Raw genomic sequence first — 20,853 nt, forward strand, 5'->3', positions numbered from 1 at the left:
CTGGCCACTCAGCACTGCTAATGCAAGAATGCTGGAGTGCTAATCTAATCAGTCCATGAAGCTTGAGTGTTATTTTGCAACATGGCTCCTCTCACTAGAACTCACATCAGTATTTAAAACCATTTGGTAGCTAACTCACAACCCCAAACCTTATTCATTTGGTCTAGGTGCCGTCTCAGCACATGGCACCCAGCTTAGGTTGGGATCTGTAGGCAACTAGAGCAAATCTCAGAATCTTAGCTGCTTCACATAAAGCTATGAGTTTATGTGAACGAGAGGTCATGGCTATGACTGGGATGGCTGCTACTGTGACCTACCTTGCAGAAACATGCAGAGAGAAGGAATGCAGCCAGCCAGGCCTGCCACTTGTCATAACCATGATGCAGTAATGGCTTGTAGACGTGTCTGTTTACAGAGCACAGAAAAATGGGAAGAAGCTTGATAAATTGTTCCCAGTGCACTGCTAGTCATTAACATCAGGATTAATTGCACAGAGCAAGATAACGCGGTTTATATCAATCAGCCCGCCAAAGCCAAAGGAGTTGCTCCAAATGCACACACAAACGAGTGAGGGGAGCATCTTGCACAACAGCTTAGGTAACTTGTGGAAATGCGGTTCATTTCTAAGACCTCAGCATTGAGTGATGGAGCTAGGGAGGAGGCTGCTCTGAACTGCTGCCTGAAATGAAGTCTAAACCTTCACACGCTGCCCAGACCCATGTGCTTTGATACAGGATCCGTTTTAAGCCCTCCTCTGCATCTTTTACTCTGCACACATCAGAAATCTATTAATACAGGAGAAGAACTTAAAAAATTGACTTCTTAAGTTAGGCTCTTTGTCCATACTGAGGGCACTGAAAACAAGCAATTTGCTTCTGGTTTTCATGAGTGCTGAGTACTTATTGGATGCCATGAAAATATCTGAGGCCATTTATTTGGCTTCCAATTTATTGGAAGGAGCCTGATTTTATGAACTACTTTTTTAAGCTCAGCAAAAGCTCTTATCACCAAGAGCTTGACACAAGGGTTCTCCATAAAATGCTTGTGACTTTGTAGGGAGTGAGTCATCATCAGAGTATCACAGATGGTGCCAGTCTTGACCTCTTCACTTAAAAGGCTCGGTATTTACACTGCTGCCTTTTCAACACTGCTCCAGCAGTAAAATGGCAGCAATCCTGACTTGTGTACCCACTCGCAGGCTGTCACTGCATGACAGGTGACTGTGTCTCTCTCCTGGAGGCTTTTGGGCTAAAACACATGATCATTCTGTACCTTTCTGAATCTGCATGTGACGATGAACAGCCTCCCAGAGGCACTAATGGAAAGAAATGTATTCTGGCTATTTATATATGCAAATAAGATCCAGTTTCCAGCTGAAATATTAAGCAGTGGTTTGGAATCTGGCTCCTTCCTAGACAGCTCCTGGAGATGCTGACAGCTTGGGCTTCCTGGACCTTCCCAAGATTTTGGGGTGAAGGAGCAGAGCCGGTGATGCAAGATGTATTCCCTGATGGGGAATACTAACTCCTGCCCTCAGTTTCCTGCAGTGGGACTCCCCTCCTCGATCCCTCTTTAGAGAAGTGCCAAGATTTAGATTACTGGGGCTATGGTGCTATTTCTGAAGAGCTTGTTCCCAGCAGTACAAACCACATGCTTACAGAAACGTTGACACTTTTAAATTAACAAAGTTATTTCATTTCTGTCAGCACCCTGCTGTTCCTTTGAGACTATGCTAAAATGTAAAGCTTGCTCATTAATTACTTCAAATGTCAAGGTTTAATTACAATGCCTCCGAGTTAAATTTCAAGACAGCCAAACTTTCAGAGCCATACAGGAGACAGAGAGACAGACATACCCATAGCAAGTTAATCCTTCAAAAAAGATGACGATGATGATTAATATTATTGATTTTCCAGCAGCAGTATTTCAACTTTCAGGCACAGAGTATGTTAACCGGGTATGCAGAAGCCAGTGTCGTACCTGTCTAGCCATCTGTGGGCTGGGGTATCCCACTTGGACCACAACTGCAAGTGTGAGTCTGCATTCCTGCAAGAAGAGGAGGAGTAAAACCAGGCTTCATTACATAGCTCCAGAGAAAACACACACCCATCCTACTGGATGGACATCCTTCCCCATGGGTGAGGTAAAGGTGCATTAAAAATCAAATTGCACCTGGGCTGGTTATCACAGCACAGCTGAAAATCTTCCTGTAAGCATGCTGGATTCCTGGCAACCCCTAAAGCCAGAAGTGAAGGCAACACTTGCTGTTTGTTGCAAACCGTGCCACTTTGAATGTCAGTGTTCTATAGCAGTATCCCATATTTTTTCCAGATTTAGAGACCGTGAGCTCAAACACAAGATAACAGCTACAGTCTTGATGTGGTAAATCACCTAACTTAAAGCTGATAAATAATTTTTGGCCTTTGTCAGCCATGAAGGTGTATTAGGCTTAGTTATGAAAGCATGACTGAAGTCCTGGGTACCAAGAGAAAGCCCCTAAAAACTGGCAGCTTTAGATTTCAGCAAAATCAGGTGCTGGAAAGCGTTATGGAGATTAGCTGCTAGCTGTAGGTATTTCCCAGGAGGACAAAAGGAACCGCCTCTCCACAGCCTGCGCACCTGGCTGACGGCACGCCTGGCCTGTGACGCACGTTCAGTGCCTTTGCTGCAGAGTGCAACATCGGGCTGAAGGTTTCAGAGTCTGTAATTTAAATGGCACCAGTCCCGGTTTCCCTTTTAAAGCTGTGGCAGTCTGAGAGAACCAGAATGGTTGGTCAGTCAAGGTGACAGACGTCTGCTAGATGAGATGTACCAGCACAAGTTGCCTTGTCATTGACTGCCAGAATGTAGAAGTTTCATCTTCCTGACAGTGCTTTCAGCGGTGAAAGAGGATGAAGCATCCAAACAAAGCATCTCCTGATTATACTCAGGGGACTCTAATCTTGCAGTTTTCTTAGATGCTGTGTCTGTATCAGAAACTTACGTTTAATTTCTACTGTCTTAATCATTAAATCAGGATTTAGAAGACTGTGGCATGTTTTCATCTTGCAATATTTACTGGCTTCCTTAAAGCCCCAGCTCTGGAGCCACGTTTCAGTAGGGGGAAAAAAAATCCAGTACTTTTTGAAAACTTAAAAATTGTCAAAAATTAGACATCAGAAGAATATAAAAAACCCCACAAAACTAAGACCTGCTGAGAAAAAAAATCTATGACTTCTAAGCCAGCTTCATGACTTTTAGGGCCCAATTCATTATTTTCTAAAATATATTGTTGTCAAAGCTGTAATTCAGCTCATAAAAATGTTTGTTGTTCTGGGGATAATAACACGTCCTGGGGTTAATGGATTCTGTAACCTCCTATGTTTCAGTTATTTTTAAAAATCAGTCATTGGCAGCCAGCTGGAGAGTGCTTTATTAGCAAACATCCCCAGAGAACAGACACTCTAACACTTGATATCTTTTTGGCTTAGAGGGTATGGCAAGGACACAAAGCTCCTCACTGCACCTTGGAAAATGGGAGAACAACGACACAGCCTAAAACGTGCTGTGCGGCATCCCACTGACCAGTGCTGCCTTGGCACAGGGTTTCCCCCATCGTCTGTCTGCCCCGTACCACTGCCACCACGATCGCGAAGCGGGGCAGGTCTGACCTGCACCCTGCCCTGACGTATCACCTGCTGCATGTGTAGGTGATTTTTATTTTTCATATAAAGTAATGCTACAATATCAACATTAAGTATTAACAAGTTCAAATGCGTTTTACAATTTTTAGCAATGTTTGAAAGCAAAGGGCTGTATTCTTGACTAATGTGACACTACTAGAGAGATCAAGGTCAATTTTATTAACATCACATCTTACATAAATATCCACACATATATCAGGTCAAACCCCATTTCTTTAATGCACTGCAGATCCCATTTCCCTTTTAGATCAATACATGTTCCTGTTGTCTGTGGAAACCCATGTTATAACTTCTGTGCCATCACCATTTAACTTTTTAATATATTTTTTCAATAAAATAATTAGTGATATATATGGTAAATATGTATCTAAAGAATGTATAAATATATATGTCGATACATATATGTGCAAATAGTATTAACATGTATTAATGGGATTTTACTGGCTAAAGTATACAAATATAATGAATTCAGCTGCCCCTAAAGAATATACAACCATTCATTTGAAAATTAAATAAACATTTCAAAATCAAATAGACAACAAGGGGAACCAAAATGAATTTCTGAGAAAGTGTTGTCTCATGTGTTTTTTTAAACTTTCTACCAATCAATCAGAACTGTTTTTTCCCAATGTGAAGTACAGCAGGCTTCTGAATGTCTTCAGCTCTAGTCAAGGAATCAATAGTTGGACATACACTTATTTTTTTGTTCAGCTCCTGACTCCTTGTCGTCTGTTAGTGATACCAAGATACCTAGTTTTTCTTAGCTAGTTGCACTGGAGAAGGAGCTCACATTACAGAAAATCCAGCAAAGGCTAAAAATGCAAACTTCATTCAGAGTCTGCTGGTACTTTTTTTTTTCCCCACAACTACATCTCCTTATATGGGGATGCTAATGGAAACAAGACACAGAGGCTAAAATAGTATTAGGTGCAGGATTATACACTTAGCTAAAACAGGTAAGGACTTGGTATTTTTGGATCTTGCCCATACTTTACTTGCATAAATCAAGTGTCTGTTTCTGAAGAAACAGTAGTGAAAGCAAAAGATAATGCTTACTCCTAATGTGAACAATGTATATTAGTTGCAATCATTTATACCACAATAGGTATGAAGTCATTGTCACCCTGTCAGTAATGTTTACTGTCTTCTCCACAACCATGTAAATGACAATCCTAAATGTAAGATACACAAGGTGTATGACTTTGTTTTCTGAAAGCCTTATCTTGCTTTTGCCTAACAGGTATTACCCACTGAACCCAACTTGTTAATTCTAAAACAGCATTCAGTCATGCTAGAGATCTGTCAAATGAGACCTGTACCAGCTAATCAGGGTTCTTGTTTGAAAACTGATTTACAGTTCTTAACAAACCTAAAACATGTCACCTAGCAGTCCTATTCCAAACAAAGCAGCAGCACACTCTTTTTGCAAGAGGTGAAAGACACACATCTGTGTAAAGTGGTCAGTCTCCAAATCACAGCAATTCTGCAAGGCAATTGAGGCAGGAGTGAAAGTACCAATAAAAAAAAATGAGCCAGATGAAATGATTTGCCACTTAAGAGGAGAAACAGGCAATAAAAATAATCTTTCTCTCTTGGTTCGATTCCACTCCTTCAGCACAGTTTGAATATAATCTAATATAAATGTGCCCTTTCCAGAGCAACTCTTCTTATAGAGAGATTTACCTCGGCTTGATTTAAAGTATCCATTTGCAGGCCAAGCACCATGAGAAGCTTTTAAATATGACATTAATATAAAAGATGACAAATAAAAATGGTTCAGATATAAATAAGTGGACAGACCAATAGAGGGCAAGGTACTAAGAGTAAATTGCAAAGCTATATGGGTCTATGGTGTGTAATGAGATAATTTAGGACTTGGGAGCATGAGAAACGGAGAGCCCTTAAGGGAACAAGGCTAACTAAGATAGCTTTGGTCTCTTCTCATGTTCCTCAGCCCCCTTCTCTGGGCATGAATGAGGGGGGATGCCCTGTGGTGATGGTAAATGTGTATGCAATTTGTTATTTTAAGTAGAAAAGCCCTCATTAAGTGAACTGGATAATGGAAAACACATCTACCCTGGACCTCTAGTACAGAAATGCTAGTGCATTAAACACAGCATTACCTTCAGTGAGTATTATCAACCTGAACCTTGCCTGCATACAAAAGTTGTAACACTTTAGTTATCATAAACTATACCAATATTACTCTCCTAGCATGAACACTGTTATACAAGACTAAAGATACTACTTGTACACCCCTATTCGTGATACAAGCAGGGGAATATAAGAAATAGTATAAAACCCATTTTATAAATGGTTTCACAGGAAAAGCAAATGGAGGTATTGGGCCTTTAGGCTTTAAACTCAGGCTTCCAGGGAATTCACAGTCATTCCCCTGACGCATCTCTGGATCGGACAGCAATTGCCTGGGTGATTTTTTTGAACTTTCTTTAGAGAGACTGCCCATGCTCAGATAATGATCTGAGCATGTACACAAGCCACCTTCTGCCTGGGAGTCATGCAGTCGTGTAAGTGTGGCAATGAATCATGGATTAATTTGGAGGTCACTGGGCTCAGCGTCCTACCCAAAGCAGGGCAAACTTTGAAGTTAGAACCAGTCTGAGCCAAGAGGTGACATTAGCTTGAGCTCAGCGCTGTGTAACGCAGGATTAACTGGAACTGGTGCATGTCTGGCAGGCTTCAGGCATGGTTGGGGCAGGCACGTTGTTGTCTGCACCTCACTGTGTTGATATGCCTGCTATCTCCTAAGAATACACTGAAGAGTTTTGCAATTTTCTGCTCCTAGGCTAAACAGGGAAAGATCTTGGCACTGGCAAAAAAAAAAAAAAAAAAGCAGAGGGACAGAAAGGGTGCTTTTGACATAAGGCGCATGTTCTAAGGCACGAGAAGCTAATGCCATGACAAACTACCAATTTGGAAAATTACTTTGATAGCCATTGTTAGATCCTGTGATATCCTGGCACAAACAAAAAAAGTGAAAGATATAATTAAAAAGTTAAATGCTGTGAAACTGCAAGGAAGCAAACAAGGAGAGATACTGAAAACTTGCCATGATTAGAAGAGTGATAAACACCACCTGGTTTTTCAGCAGAAAGATGGGAGCAGGAAAATCCTTCGGACAAGGGGAAAATGCCAATAAAATCAAACTACAACACTGAGAAGGGTGTTGCCCTTTGTGGGGCTGGGCAGGGTCCTCTGCTGCATGTCTCAGGCAGAGTAAAGGAAGAAAATGAGCTACAGCTAAGGAAAAAAGCGAAGTAAATTGCAGACAGAAAATATCTGCCATAGCCTCACTGTAAGACTAATAGTTCAAGAAAGTTCACAGCACTCAGAAAAGAGAGCATTAGATATCTTTCCCGTCACAGTCTACTCTGGAGCATGCTGAGGCATTGTGCTGGGGCAAGGAAAATAACTAAACACACCAGGGTGCAATGTCAAGATGCACTTTGCACTGTTAATGTAAACATACACTTGGGTGGATGCTGTAGGAGAAATACTGATGTCAAACAAGGTCCTCTTACTCCTTTTGCCTGATATCATCAACTATGCTCTCAGAAAACTCGTTGATGGATACAGCAGCCAGCAGCACCTGGCTCAACTTTCATACAACAAAAGGTCTGGATTTTGTTGGCATTATGATACACTGTACATGCACAGCTTGAAAGGGAGGCAGCAGCAAAGGCAACCAGATGAAACCTAGCTGTGAAAACATACATGTAATGAGAATCTCAGCTCCTTTGAAACCCATCTGCACATTAGGGCACAAAACCACAAATCAATTCTCATGTCTTGACAGTGGTGTACAAGGTAGTGGGGCAAAACCATACAAGCCAACAGTGGCAGCTGCTTCCCCGAGATTAACACGGCTCATTCATTGAAGATCTACAGCCCTCCAAAGCAAACTGCAAACCTTCAGTGCCAGTTATTTCTATCTTCACATCTGGGTGTAAAAGCTGGAAATACCTTAAGAGTCAGGACAAACATGTAAGGGCTCTATCCAGGCCACCCAGAAGTTAGTCCTCCCAGTGACTAGTGTTTCACATTGCAACGGGGACAGCAGGTGATGGAGGCTTATCCAGGGAAGCTGCCACATAAGAAGTCAGTGTCTGGCAGCCCCCTCAGTGCATGCGTCTGAATGCCATCCTATATGCCTTCAAAGCTAGGCCCTGAGCAGAATCCTAGCTATTAAACACTCTTTCACAAATATGGAATTTAACAATCTGAAGGGTGTGCAAAGAGCACTGTGCAACAAGCAGAGATGGCAGAGCTGTGCTCATTCCCTACACGTTGGATAGAATGAAAAAGGTCTGGATCCAGAAAAGAGCAATGAACAAATCACAAGGGATAAATCCCACTAAAGTCAATATGAATGTTGCAGCCCATTAATTTCAGCAGGAAGTTTGGAGATTAAATTGGTTGTTGAGTCTGGGCCCAAGTCCACTTAAAATAAGACAAATAATTGGGAGGGCAATCAACTGCCATAAAGGTCACTAGGGCTTAGATGTGCAGCAGCAGAAGATCCCTTACTCCTGAGCAGCAGCTTTGTTCATAAATTACCGTGTAATAGTTGCAGACCCAGGGAGAATGGTGCCAGCAGCTGGGGAACTGCTGAGAGGCTTTGCACAGGGAAAATGACATGACTGAAGTGGGTAGACTAAGAACAGGGAAAAAGAAAATAACATACATGGCTCCCTCAGGGATGGGATGGTTCTTCCTGCAAAAGTGTTTGCAGAAGGGGCATGGCTGCTAAATAGTGCTGGAATTTTCTCTCCAGCTCTAAGAAACGCTGTTTCTTCTCAGCCCAGACCCTGTGTGTTCCTCTCTTCCTGGCTGTGTCACCACAAGTCACTGCATGAAGCTAGCTGTGAATGTGGGGCATGTGCTCCAGCCAGTACAGCCTACCACTGCCCAGCTTACACAGGGCAGTTTAAAGTCTTGTTTCTTAGGATCATCACGATGCATACAATACTGCTGTGTCCACCAAAGAGTTACATTTCCAGGAGACAACAGCCCAAGAAGAAGCCAGGGAAAAGCTGGAAATGAAATACTCTCCAGCTGGGGAATCAAGTTACAGGGCAGATTTTAAGAAATACTGCAAAATACTGTTCTCTGAAAAAACCTTTCTAGTGCAAAGTACTGATAACTCTTTAAGCCCTTTTTATTCACCTCCCTCCCCAACAAAACGGATGAAACAGCCTACCCAAAGTAATGATTTTCACAAGAGACACTAAGCAGAGACTTCATGAAATCCACTGGGTTTGATATCGGTATTTTGTATGAAGGCATTTCAGTAATGCTACCATCAAGGGCAATGAATGGCATCTGATAGTATTTAGAAGGGAACAGAACTAACGTGCTTGCATTCCCTGAGCTCCTTTGTTTTATGTTGCAAGGTGAACTCTGTAACAAACATACATCAGACTAGCTGTTCAACAAAAAGCACATAGATTGACCTTACTGCTAATTTCAAGATGTATTCTGTAAGCAAGACAGACTCTTTCCTGCAGAAATAAATAAAACAGACTAGAACATTACCTCTAGCAATGATATGAAGTAGAATATGCTTAAAGAAAATAAACTGGCATTATTTGCTTACATTTATAAACTTCACTGATTCATGTATATTTGGTAAAATCCACTGAAAGAAAAAATAGAGAGCAATTAAGGTACACAGTTTTGATTGGAAGGCCCTGTAAAGCGACTCATTATTTTGTGTCTGCTATGATGAGAAAACACAGCTGCAGCCTCTGCCACATATGAGCCCATACAGACTGATGAGATGCTGGCACTGGCAAGCAGCCAGCAGATAACCCATGGGTGGCTCTTTCCCTGAGCACTGAGGATGGCTGTAAAGCCTTCACCATTGAAACTCCCCTGTGTAAGCGGGACAGGCCAATGGCAGCAGGACAAAGTCCTCCAGCCTTCTCTACCCGGGAAAGACAGGCACAAAAAAGTTCTGTTGGGATGTATTAACAGAGAAGAGCATCCACAGCACATCCTCTTGTGTGAAAAAGGCTGCCAGCTGAGGTGAAGAGCTTGCACGGATAGCTATTTTAAGTGCTTTATTACAGCGAGGGCTTTATGAGAACTATATCATACTTACACTGGCATGAAAAATATACTTTATGCCCCCCAAAATCTTTGAACAAATATTGATTTACTATTCTCAGCTGCCCCCACTGCTGGCAGAAAAGGTTCTGGAGAAATTCTGCGGGGGATCTTGGACAAGCCAGGTGACAGCTGCTGGGAGACTGCCACAGGAAGCACGAGAAAGAATTGTTTGTACTAACACAGCTACAGAGCTTTTCCTCTGCAGATCCCAAAGTACCTTAAAAAGTTACAGCCTTTCACAGAGAAGAGAAAACTTAGACCCAGAGATGCAGAGGGTCATCTAGCAGGCCATAAAATGAAACAGGCAGCACCCCTGATCCCAGCGTCTTCCCTTTCCTTTCTTTACACTGAGTAGGCACTGGAATCATCATCTGTGGGGTAGCTGCTGTGTTTAAGGAGATGAGAGTAAGTACAGACATGATTAAGTGAGCCATTTCTGTGGTACCTAAGCATTAAGGTAGTTGCAGAGGTGGTTAGGAGAATAAAGTGGTGCAGGTCAGCCATAACTTTCCTATAATGTTAGATGCTAAGAAGTGCATCCCAGCAGTTCTTGTTATATGTGACAATTGAATCCCTGGGTTTTAACATTAAAGAAAAAACCAACACCTGTTGAAATAGCACCAGCATGAGATGAAAGAGAAATATCTGCAATGAAAACAAGAAGAGACTTCAAAGCCCTTCATTGATTACCTCACACTAAAGTCACCATGTCCTGAGGCATCACTCCATATCTCCATCTATTTTGTATTTAGATACCACAACGACCAGAGTGTCTTCAAGTGTAATTAACTGACACTGAAATTGCTTATGCTGCAGCCATCCCGTGAAGGTCTCAGAGGCTGGCACACATCCCAGCACATTACTCACTCTAACATAAGATGTCAACATCTTAGTGCAAGGACTCCTCTCACTGTCACTGTTTCAGAGCATTCACCATGCACATTGCCTGCATGGACAACAGATGATGCTTGGCCTTGCCTGGATGGGCCAATGGATCTGTGATGACCTGCTAGACCAGGGGGCTTAATTTGGTCTGGTTTATTGGCAGGAGGTGAGAGAGTCCCACACACTTCATATCACCTCCGTGAAATTGCCAGATCCTTCAAGAGCCCCTTTAAAGGTTAATCCATGATGATCAAGGAGTAACTCCCATTCAAATATCCTAAAAAAAGGGAGAGGGATTAGAAAGGACTGTGTGAAATCCCCACGATTAGCAAAATACCACTGTGTGATGTCTGAAATTTTCATTATTTCACAGCGTAATTGCATCACTGTTGGACTTACACAAAAGGAAAGCAACCACAGACAGCTCAGGCTATTGCTACATTTTTAGCAGAGTGCACATACAGTCTGTAGGACATTTGTTTACTCCTTCAGGGCCCTACAGAGTTAAGAAAATAGTTTTGGAATATCAGAAATAGATTCCCACTTTCTGTCAAACATCAGGAGAAATATGCCTGTGTGATAAGGCTATATTTGACACACAATTGTAATGTCAGCATCCAAGGGAGCAATGTCAACCTTGGTATGAATCTCATGGCTCAATACAAGAAGTATTACTATCCAAGGAGAGTCTCAGAAATTGACAGGTTTAAGTGCAGTGTCATTTTCTTACCACTTCCAGGAGCCTCTTAATGATATAGCTGTGTCTGCAGTGTGAATTTCTTAGGAAATTCAGGTGGTAGCGAAGTGTGGAGGCTAGCAGAAAGTAGCACAAGCCTGGGAGGAAAGAAAGGAAATCGTGCATCATTTTCTTGCGTAAAGTCTAGCGAAAACCAATCTGCTTTAACATTCAGACCCCAGGTTATTCTGTGGAGTTCTGGGTGCTGTATCAGTGCATACCTTGTCAGGGCTTCACTAGCTGTAGCTGGGAAATAGATGGGAGTCACTGTGTTGTTGAAACCCACATAGATATACCAATTTTAAGCAGAGCCTCAGGCTTTATAAAGACCATTCCCAGCCCTGGGGCATGTACATCCTCTTGTGACTGCACAGAACCATGACCAGCACATCACTGAATCCCTACCATAAGTTAATCTCATGTAAAAAGAAGAACAGGGACTTTAAGCTTCCCCTCAGAACTAATAATGTGGTAGTAAACAGAGTAAGATGCAGATGATGCAAAGTGCAAGACTGCAGCGTCAATGGGGTGACACTGAATGACATGGATAGAGAAAATAGTATCTTATGCTGTATTGATAGGGTGATTGCTGGCTTGTTGAAGTCAATGAGAATGTTCTTGATATTAAAGGGTGGGGCAGTGCAGAATTTGTTCTCTATTTTTGCATATCCTAGGTGCCCATGCACTCACCAAATTTATAGCCTTGATCTAAGGACAAAGCTGAAAGAGCCTCATAAGCCCAAACTGCACTGCATGGCAGACAAAATTCACTGTATTTGTGAATCGGACTGCCTGACTGCTGCCTTGTCATGTTTAGTACAAAAGTTTTTGCAATGTGTAAGGGTAGAGCACGCCAAAGCCTCATGCTAAAAAGCTGATATGGTGTTTGTTCACTGGAATTTAGCAGACACAAAGATCAGGTCTCATAAATGAGAGAACCCATCAAAGAGAGCTTCTAAGGTAAACACATCCTCTTAAAAGGGTCTTATCTCTGCACCAGTAGATCAAAGAGCACTCTTGCACAGCTGTATAGTGTGCAGGCGCTACTACTAGTCCTCTACAAAACAGACTGGTTTGCTTATTGACTTGCAGGACTGTGAGACGTGCATCACACATGAAACTCATGATGAAGAGTTTGGGGATTTTTAATAAATGGATATCTAATGTTAGACTATCGTTTAGGAACCTGAACTAATACCCTGACTTTCAAAACACAAAAAGCTCCACAACACCCAAGGAGTCCAAAGTGAAGGGATTTTTCAAAGATACAAATTAATTTTATCAGCCACCAAAAGGGGATGATACAAAAAAGTGTTAGAACATGTTTCCAGGAACTTCATGTGCCATGGAATACTCACTAGCCACCAACACTTGTGATTTTATAAAAATGCTTTCTTTCCATTTGAAATTTTTTTTCTATGCCTCCATTGCCTAGTGAAAGACACATACGCACACAAAAGACCAGACAGAAGGAAATGGCAGTACTTCTTATACCTGAAGTGCTGCCAAATATACACCATCAAGCTTGGAGACAGCAGTCTTAGATCACTTCTAAAAACAGTAATTTCCAACAAAGGCTTGATTTTGAAGGAATAATGTCACATCTAAGAGATTATGAAAGCAATAGTTCCTTTGGCGGAAGCAGAAACTACCCACTTGCTAGCCTATCTCAGCAACTTGATGTAGGATTTGTTATAAAAATCCTACTCTGCTGACAGAGAAAAGGTAGCCACTGTAAAAGGATGAATAGTTAGTTACCTTTTACTTTCAGGGTCACTGGGTACGTGATCTGCTCTGACTGTCCTTTCATTCTTCCTGGAGCGATGGCTGGAATGTTCTGCTGCGAATAAAAGGCGTAAAAGGCATCATAGGGATCAGGTGAATCTGAGGCCACAAACGACATTACATAACCAGGAATGGCTGATACTGCACCAGTCAACTTCTCATGAAGTCAAGGTGATGGTATCAGCATGAATATTTTATCCCCTTCTGCTTTTGGTTTGATCCCTGGGCAGTCTCCAGCAAACTGGGTCAGGGATTCCTTCCCTCTGTCTTCTGGGATTCAATAGGCTCTTCCACTACCCCAGACTCGGAGCACCCACAGTCTCTAACTGGTGTACCTTCTTAACTCACCTGGGAATTAGGACAACGCTGCTGTCCCCTTCTTACAAATGGGGCACAGAGGAACAGCCAGACTGTGGCACAAATTCTTAGTTGTGTTTAATCGTGTTTTAGCATTTGACTACGAGCTCCTCCTCAGCATCACTTCCTCTTGTCTCTAAGGTTTCAGCTCTGAGTTAGGCATTTAGGTACTTCTTTGGCTTCTGGCATAAATGACTTCTTCAGTGCCACATGCAGACAATGTGGGAAGCCTGGGTCTGACACTGTCATTCTTGGGCTAATTTAAAAGGAGATCCTGTCATGAAAAATCTCCCCTTTGAGATTATGTGCCTCACAAAATACTAGTAGTATAACCAGAAAGCAGGATTTTCTTGCAAGATCGTGTACTACTTTAAAAAAGATTCATATGTTCTAAGAAGAGGAGAGGAGAGAGGTTAAAAAGTAGAATAAATAAGATTGACTAAAAAGAAGCATGCAGTGTGGTATTCAAAAAAAGCTCAGCATCAGCTTAACACTGCTTTCAAATTTGTCAAAGGCAGAGAGGAACTGATATAATTTTAGCCATTATTCCCCATTAAGGCTATGCATTCATGGAAAAAAAGGTATGTTTTTATACTGAATTAGTTATCCAGCTTGAATCAGGCACATTGTGCATACACTTTAGCCAGCCTTTACTTATATGACCCCATGTCTGTCTTCTGTGGAGCCTCTGCTTCACTCAGTCCACAGGCAGAGATGCAGAAGAACTTACTCTGACTGACCAGATCGGATGAGTCCTGTTAGTTCCAAGTCAAGAGCACAGAATGAATCGAAGTGCCTTTTTCAAGCAGAAGAGCTCTGCCAGAAGAATGGCGGGAACAATGCTCGGGAGAAAATTAGGCCTGAAGACTGGGCAGGAATATTGTTAAGTTAATAAGAAAAGCAAACAGAGAGGTTTGGGGGAGAGAAGGGAAGGAATTTATAGATTAACCTGCCCCATCATTGTGGGGTTTGTCCATTTGTAGGCACTTGGACCACTGTCCTCCTCCCCCAAAGCCAATTGTAAAACCTCCCTTTGATGCACTGACACAGAGTCTGGCCCTGCATAGCAATTTATGCCTTGAAATGTACAAGTTAATTAATCCTTCTAGTCTTGATGAGGCAAGAGATGTCTATGTGGCCTGAAGACTCTCTCTACTGATAGGGAAACTGAAAAAGAGAGAACCGACTTTCTCCAAGGCACAAAGTACATCCTTGGCAGAACTGGGAGGGGTTCAGAAAACTGTAGGGTGCAAAAATCCCAGTTCTGAACTCATCCCACACATAAGCAGATCATAATTTTTAATGTCTGCTGCCAGTCATGCTGACGGAAGGATTCTGGGATCTGCTGACTTTGTGTTACCATAGCTTCTCAAGTGCAGACAGTACAAGAAACTCCTCTATGTTTGCTAACCAGATTGCAGCTATCTCTGTTTATACAGCCTGCCAGATGCGTCCAAAATAGACATTTACTAATTATTCTCTTGTCTAAAATGAGATGCAATGACACTTAGCTGTGCAGGTATAATTTTATTTTATACATACTTGGAACTAAACTCAGCCCAGTTGCATGTCAACATAGATAGTGTCTGCCATGAAGGGTCCTCCTAGAACTGAAAGGATGGGAGCAGTCAGCCTCATCCCAGTCTGAATTTGTTCAGCAGTGAGATACAGGGACCTTAATGAGAAACACAGTCTGCACTGGAAAGGACAACTGGGACATGTTGTCAGCTAGGACATCAGTAACACCACTGAAAAGCAATCATTTGGCAACACGTGAGCCTGTAGGTGCCAGAAGAGCTATCATCTGCTGCTGTATTTAGAATAGGAAGTATCTGTGGTAGGGTTTGTTTGTATTTTTTAATAGCAGCCAGTATAGATAGTTAAAACCATAGAGCACAGCAGACACCCCCCCCCCCAATACCCTCCTCTCTTCCCAGATATCACTGTACAATTTAGATGGTGCCATTAAATATTTGCTTGCACACAGCAAGCCCTACACAACAGCCCATATAAAAACATGGACACTCTGAAAAAGTGAATCCATTCACTACCCTTTATTAATCCACTTGACTGAACGTCAGCCACATGCTTGTCGATCTCATCCCTCTGCTGTGTGGGCACGCATACAGACAAAGAAACTGCAATATGTTCTTAGGCTATTCTTAAGTAGCCCACCCTAGACATAGAAACACAGAGGGCATTAACAGCACAGATGATAGGAGAAATAATCCCATTTCCCACAACTTTCCGAAGTTTTCAGTGATTTATGAGTTTTTGCAGCAGATGGAGCCATTGCAGTATACACCATGAACTGCGAACTAGGCTAATTCAGCATGTTCAAAGGAAAAAAAGTTTATGCCTGCTATGAGGATATTTTCAAAAGAATCCTTGGCTGTATCCAGGCAAATGTGTGTCATCCAGGCAACCACATCCTCTTTTAGCAATTGGATTGGCTTGCCCTGAATGTCCTAGGACTGATTTTTAGATCTATAGGATCATTAGTAATTATACATTAGTATTACAATCTAAGCTGATGGTTTTAACATGCATCCGAAAGATGGCAGGTCCCCAAATCATGCCCACCCAGTAATTCTGGTACATAAAGACCAGCCTTTGCCATGATAATCAGCCAGTTCCCCTTACTGGTGCCTAAATCTATCTTTTTAAAGGTCAAATGTCACTACCATGGAAACGGTATATAGCTGCAATTGCTGAATTGTTATGTTCCAGGGATACCCCTGGCTGATGGCGTGAGGCTTTCAGAATGTTTACACACACACATATTGAGGAAAGTATTACAAATAAGAATACAACAATTCAAGTTTCCAGAAATAAATTCATTTATGACTCTTTAAAGGTTCTAGGAAAATAACTATGATCATAAACTTAGGCATAAACCAGTGAGCAATTCACAGTACAATTAGAATTTGAGATAAATGGATTAATAATCTCCTGCTCAAGCATCTAATTAAGAAGAAGCTGCATTCATCAAAGGCTTCTGTTGACATTATACATTACTGAAGGGGAATTGGGATTTAATATCTCCTTGGTATGCAAACTCATTACCATTTTCCTTGATGGAGGCTACACACATATACAAGAGGCAGAGATTATTACACTTAATATAGAAAGACAGAATGCCTTCAAGAACTGACCTCTTACGTTCTGCATGCTGCATAAGACCTGCTCATAAGCTACACAAGAATTACTTAGCAAGTCTGTCCCATATACTTTTAAATGCTTTGTAATTTTGAGTGTTAAAGATAGTACACCAGCTTTTCTACAGTGACAATCACATCAGTTCTGGGACATGCTGCCATTGCCAGCCACTGCTGGGCTGATGATAAATCAGGGTAACACTTCTAGCCCAAAACAAATCTCTCACCTGGAGTTATGGCTTTCACTCTACAGACCATCACAGCAGGAAATGTTACACTGAAAGCAAGTTAGGAGGCTGCAACAGCAAGCCTATGCTTTCAGCACCATGAACCTACAAAAGACACCAATAGTATGTTATTACATTATCCAGGGATATCCTGGCCTTAGGAGTAACGTGCTGTAAATCAAGGGCAATTTGGTGAAATTGAGAGCTCACAGAAGGGCTGGACAGAGACCAAAGTCAGGCATGCAAGGAATTTCTGCCATGCATTTCCACTAAAGGCTGGAGGTCTAGCTTCTAATATATCATTCAGTCCCAGGCTCCAAATCAAAGCCTTCTCATTGCACTAACTCCTATGGTAGTTTTGGATTGAAACAGCTATTAAAATTGAGGCCACAAAACCCTTCCCTTTGGGTAATAAATCTAAATTTAGACCCTAATCTTCAAATGAACATATGAAGTTGATCTACCTCACTGCATTACTAATGTTCTTTACAAATATATGATGTCTTAAAGGCATTTTGCTTCTCTCAGTGTATATGTGGCACAGAGTTGGATTAAAAGGATGGATTCTGCTAGAAATACCCATCATTATATAGAGCAAGCACAATTAATAAGGAATCAGTTCACCTACCTTTTTAAAATACCTTTCTATAAAAACTGCAGGAAGTGCAAGCAAAAGAGAAGCTGAAAAGAAGGAAATAGTAAAACATCAAGAAATAACTGTGTTATATACTGGTGTGAAGATGTATTGGTATGTATGCTCAGAGGCTGGGCTGGGCTGAACTGGCTGGCAGTAATGGCAAACTAAAACTTCTTTGGGGACCATCAATCAGGCCGCTGCAAGTCAGGAGTTGCATTTATGGAGCTGAAGCTTCTGCGCCCATGGGCTCAGAAGAGGTTACCTAGAACTGACACAGTGAAATGATGAGACTGCAAATAAGACAAAGCATGTTCCCAGCCAGCTGCTAAGCCATCCTCCTGGGGAGGTCAGACCTCTCTCCTAAGGAACCTTCTGGGGATGAGGTAGCTTGCAATGGCATCAGATGAAAAAGCTGGGCAGACACTCTATATGAATCTACAGTTTTAAACTGCTCCTGCAGAGTTGCCTGTGTAGTTCAGGAGTGGCTCTTCAAACCTTTTTGCACCAGCCTGCTGAATTAGGGAAGGGAATCAATAACATCTCTCTGACATCTCAGGAGGCTGGGTTTCCATGAGACGTTAACTCTGAAACCTAAATGCTAATTTAAATTCAAAGTTTTGAAGGGTGTCATTCCTAATCAGCTTTGCAAGAAATAGCTAACTGTTTTGGTGTGGACAGTCAGAGCGAACTGTGATGATGCCATTACCTCCTCAACAAATTATTTGGGATGAAACTGAATGCAAGGGAAAATTTAAAAGTAGAGAAACATTCTGCAATAAAAATGTAACCTCATGCAGGGAAACTAGATGAGCGATGTTTATTAGGAGCAGGAGCTAAGTGTCTATTTTCTAGTGCTTGTGACGGGTTGACCTCAGCCAGCAGCCAAACACCCACCCAGCCTCTTGCTCGCTCCCCTCTCCTACAGGATGGGGAGAAAACAGAAGGAAGGTGAAAAGACTCATGGATCAAGTTTAATAGGGAAAGCAAAAGCAAAAAGCGGAATTCATTCACTACTTCCCATCGGCAGGCAGATGTCCAGTCACTGCCTGGGAAGCAGGGTCTCAGCATGTGTAACTGTTGCTTGCGAAGACAAACACTGTGACCATGAATGTACTCCCTTCCACCTCCTTTCCCTGAGCTTTTATTGCTGAGCTCCCTTCCACCTCCTTTCCCTGAGCTTTTATTGCTGAGCTCAATATCATATGGTATGGAATATCCCTTTGGTTGCCTGTTCCAGCCATGTCCCTTCCCCATCTCTTGCCCACCCCCAGCCTACTTATTGGAGGAGGGAGCAGAAAAAGCCTTGCCATTGTGCAAGCACTACTCAGCAATAGCCAAAACACTGGTGCATTATCAACACTGTTTTAAACACAAATGCAAAACAGAGCACCATACAGGCTGCTATAAAGAAAGTTAACTCCATCCCAGCCAGACCCAGTACAATGCTCTGTAATAAAATTATTCCTAAAGTTTAAAGCCAAAGTAGGCTTGAATGCAAAGGATGTTATAAAGAATCTGCTGCAATTTTAAGCAATTGCATTAGACCTTTATCTTCATGGTTTGACTCATGAATTTCACACCATTAACATTTCAGATATGCTAACCATGCCTGTGTTTCCACCCTTTGGGGAAAAGAGGCAACAAACTGCTGTGTGCACCAAGAAGTTCCCAGGTGCACCCCAGTTCACCAGCCATTCTGACATAGGCGCAAACTATCTCTGCTGAGACACACCAGCAGGTCTCAGCTGGTTGAGATTTTCATCTCCTTTACTAGGTTCTGTTTAGAACAAAATTTTGTACCACGTGAACAAAGCTCATCCGTACAGGAAACGAATGAGGCATAGCTACAGAGCTAGTGAAGTCCCTCTTTGGTAGCTCATGTCCCATTGATAATTACCTCCTAACAGAGTTGGGCATCTAAGAACTGTTGCAGAGCTGAGTGTTGGTCTGTGGAATGAGCTCGTTAGGAACCACAAACCCCATCATGTTTTACCTGAAGTAAAACCAACTATCATCCAGTCTGACATCTCTACTAGAAAGCCACAGAATTGTGGGCATTTAGAAATGAGGCAGAGAAACAACTCTGTACTGCATACAAGTCTCAGAAAGGACATAAGGGAAAGGCTAAAATCTATAAGACACATTACTTAGTGCACTCAGAGGCTCCAGGATGGAGACCACTGGTCAAAAGAGAAGAAAAGCAAAGCATTTGCACTGAATCACCAAAGAAGGTTTCAATGTCTTTAAGGACTGCTAATTGTAATATTGAAAGACACCATCAACAAAAAAAATCGCCATTGGTGAACGGATATAACTGCACTTTCTGTAGTGGATTTACATCTACTTGCCATGGGGATATTTGGCCCTGAAATTCTGTGAGAAGGATACAGATTTTCTAACTCCATATTTTGAAATAAGGTCTAAAACCATCACTCATCTCAATGAGATTACTCTGGGTTTGCTGAACCTTCCCCGCTGAATGTGTTTTTCTGTTATTTTACTAGCTCTGCTTGTAAATACAGGATTATAAGAAAATGAGAAAAATTAAAAGATAGGCAGTCTCTCCTAGAAGAGGTTAAAACCCTGCCAAAAATCCACATCTGGGTTTGCGTGATAAAGCCTGCCACTGAGTACAAGCCACAAAGTCCAGAGAAAATACATTTGCTTTTAAAATATCTCATGGGGCTTTGTCACTTTTGAATATAACATTCCTGGATATTTAGCTGATGACACCTGCACACTGCTGACTTACCGGCAATGAGATATATTGCTGGCCACTTACAGGGGTGTTTCATGAAAACCAAGATAAACTTTATAGGATCAAAGAGTAGTCCATGCCTAAAAGAGAAAAGCTGTCAGATTTGAGGATACACTGTGACAAGATGTTCTCAGAACTACAGAGCCACTCAAGCTGCCTCTCTTGTCTCTTCTTCATGTTCCCCCCCCACTGTGAATCACTGGACTTCTTCCAGATGGGATGTTCAAAATGAACTGCATCATCCCCTTAATCCTTTGACTCCAAGGGTTAATATCTCAAACTCTCCCCATGCTTCGCAAGCTCCCACCACCTGGGATCACTTGCCTGGTCTGGCAAGTGATAGTGGGTAGAGGGGGGGGGTCCTGCAGGACTCCAAAGGCATCTTTTCAGCAGCTCAGAAAATGCTGCTATCAGACCACCTCTTAGATGGTTTCCTCTCATTCCCAGCAGTTACCTTTCTGTCTCCCAAAAATGCCAGGAATGCAAGCAAGAAAC

General features: G+C 42.0%; 1 protein-coding gene across 8 annotated transcripts in view; it reads right to left on the reverse strand.

The window, feature by feature from the left end:
- Positions 1 to 20,853, reverse strand: part of LOC138687311 (diacylglycerol O-acyltransferase 1-like) — a 35,664-nt gene that overhangs the window by 8,388 nt on the left and 6,423 nt on the right. The window contains exons 2-8 of one of the 8 annotated variants that reach the window (XR_011326570.1): positions 20,353 to 20,438; positions 17,592 to 17,644; positions 16,964 to 17,068; positions 13,195 to 13,276; positions 11,431 to 11,534; positions 11,100 to 11,196; positions 8,688 to 10,977 (exon numbers count right to left, since the gene is read on the reverse strand). Coding sequence is in view for 1 of the 8 variants with exons in the window: in XM_069794010.1 (XP_069650111.1) it covers positions 370 to 405; positions 1,981 to 2,046; positions 11,431 to 11,534; positions 13,195 to 13,276; positions 17,592 to 17,644; positions 20,353 to 20,438 (427 nt within the window). In the remaining 7 variants the exon portion in view is untranslated. Of the gene's footprint in view, positions 1 to 317; positions 406 to 1,980; positions 2,047 to 8,687; positions 10,978 to 11,099; positions 11,197 to 11,430; positions 11,535 to 13,194; positions 13,277 to 15,617; positions 17,869 to 20,352; positions 20,439 to 20,853 lie in introns of those variants that run through there. The other 7 variants (XR_011326566.1, XM_069794010.1, XR_011326568.1 and 4 more) reach the window with 7 other exon arrangements.

The sequence above is a fragment of the Haliaeetus albicilla genome, chromosome 10, assembly GCF_947461875.1.
Source record: "Haliaeetus albicilla chromosome 10, bHalAlb1.1, whole genome shotgun sequence".
Classification (NCBI taxonomy): Eukaryota; Metazoa; Chordata; class Aves; order Accipitriformes; family Accipitridae; genus Haliaeetus; species Haliaeetus albicilla.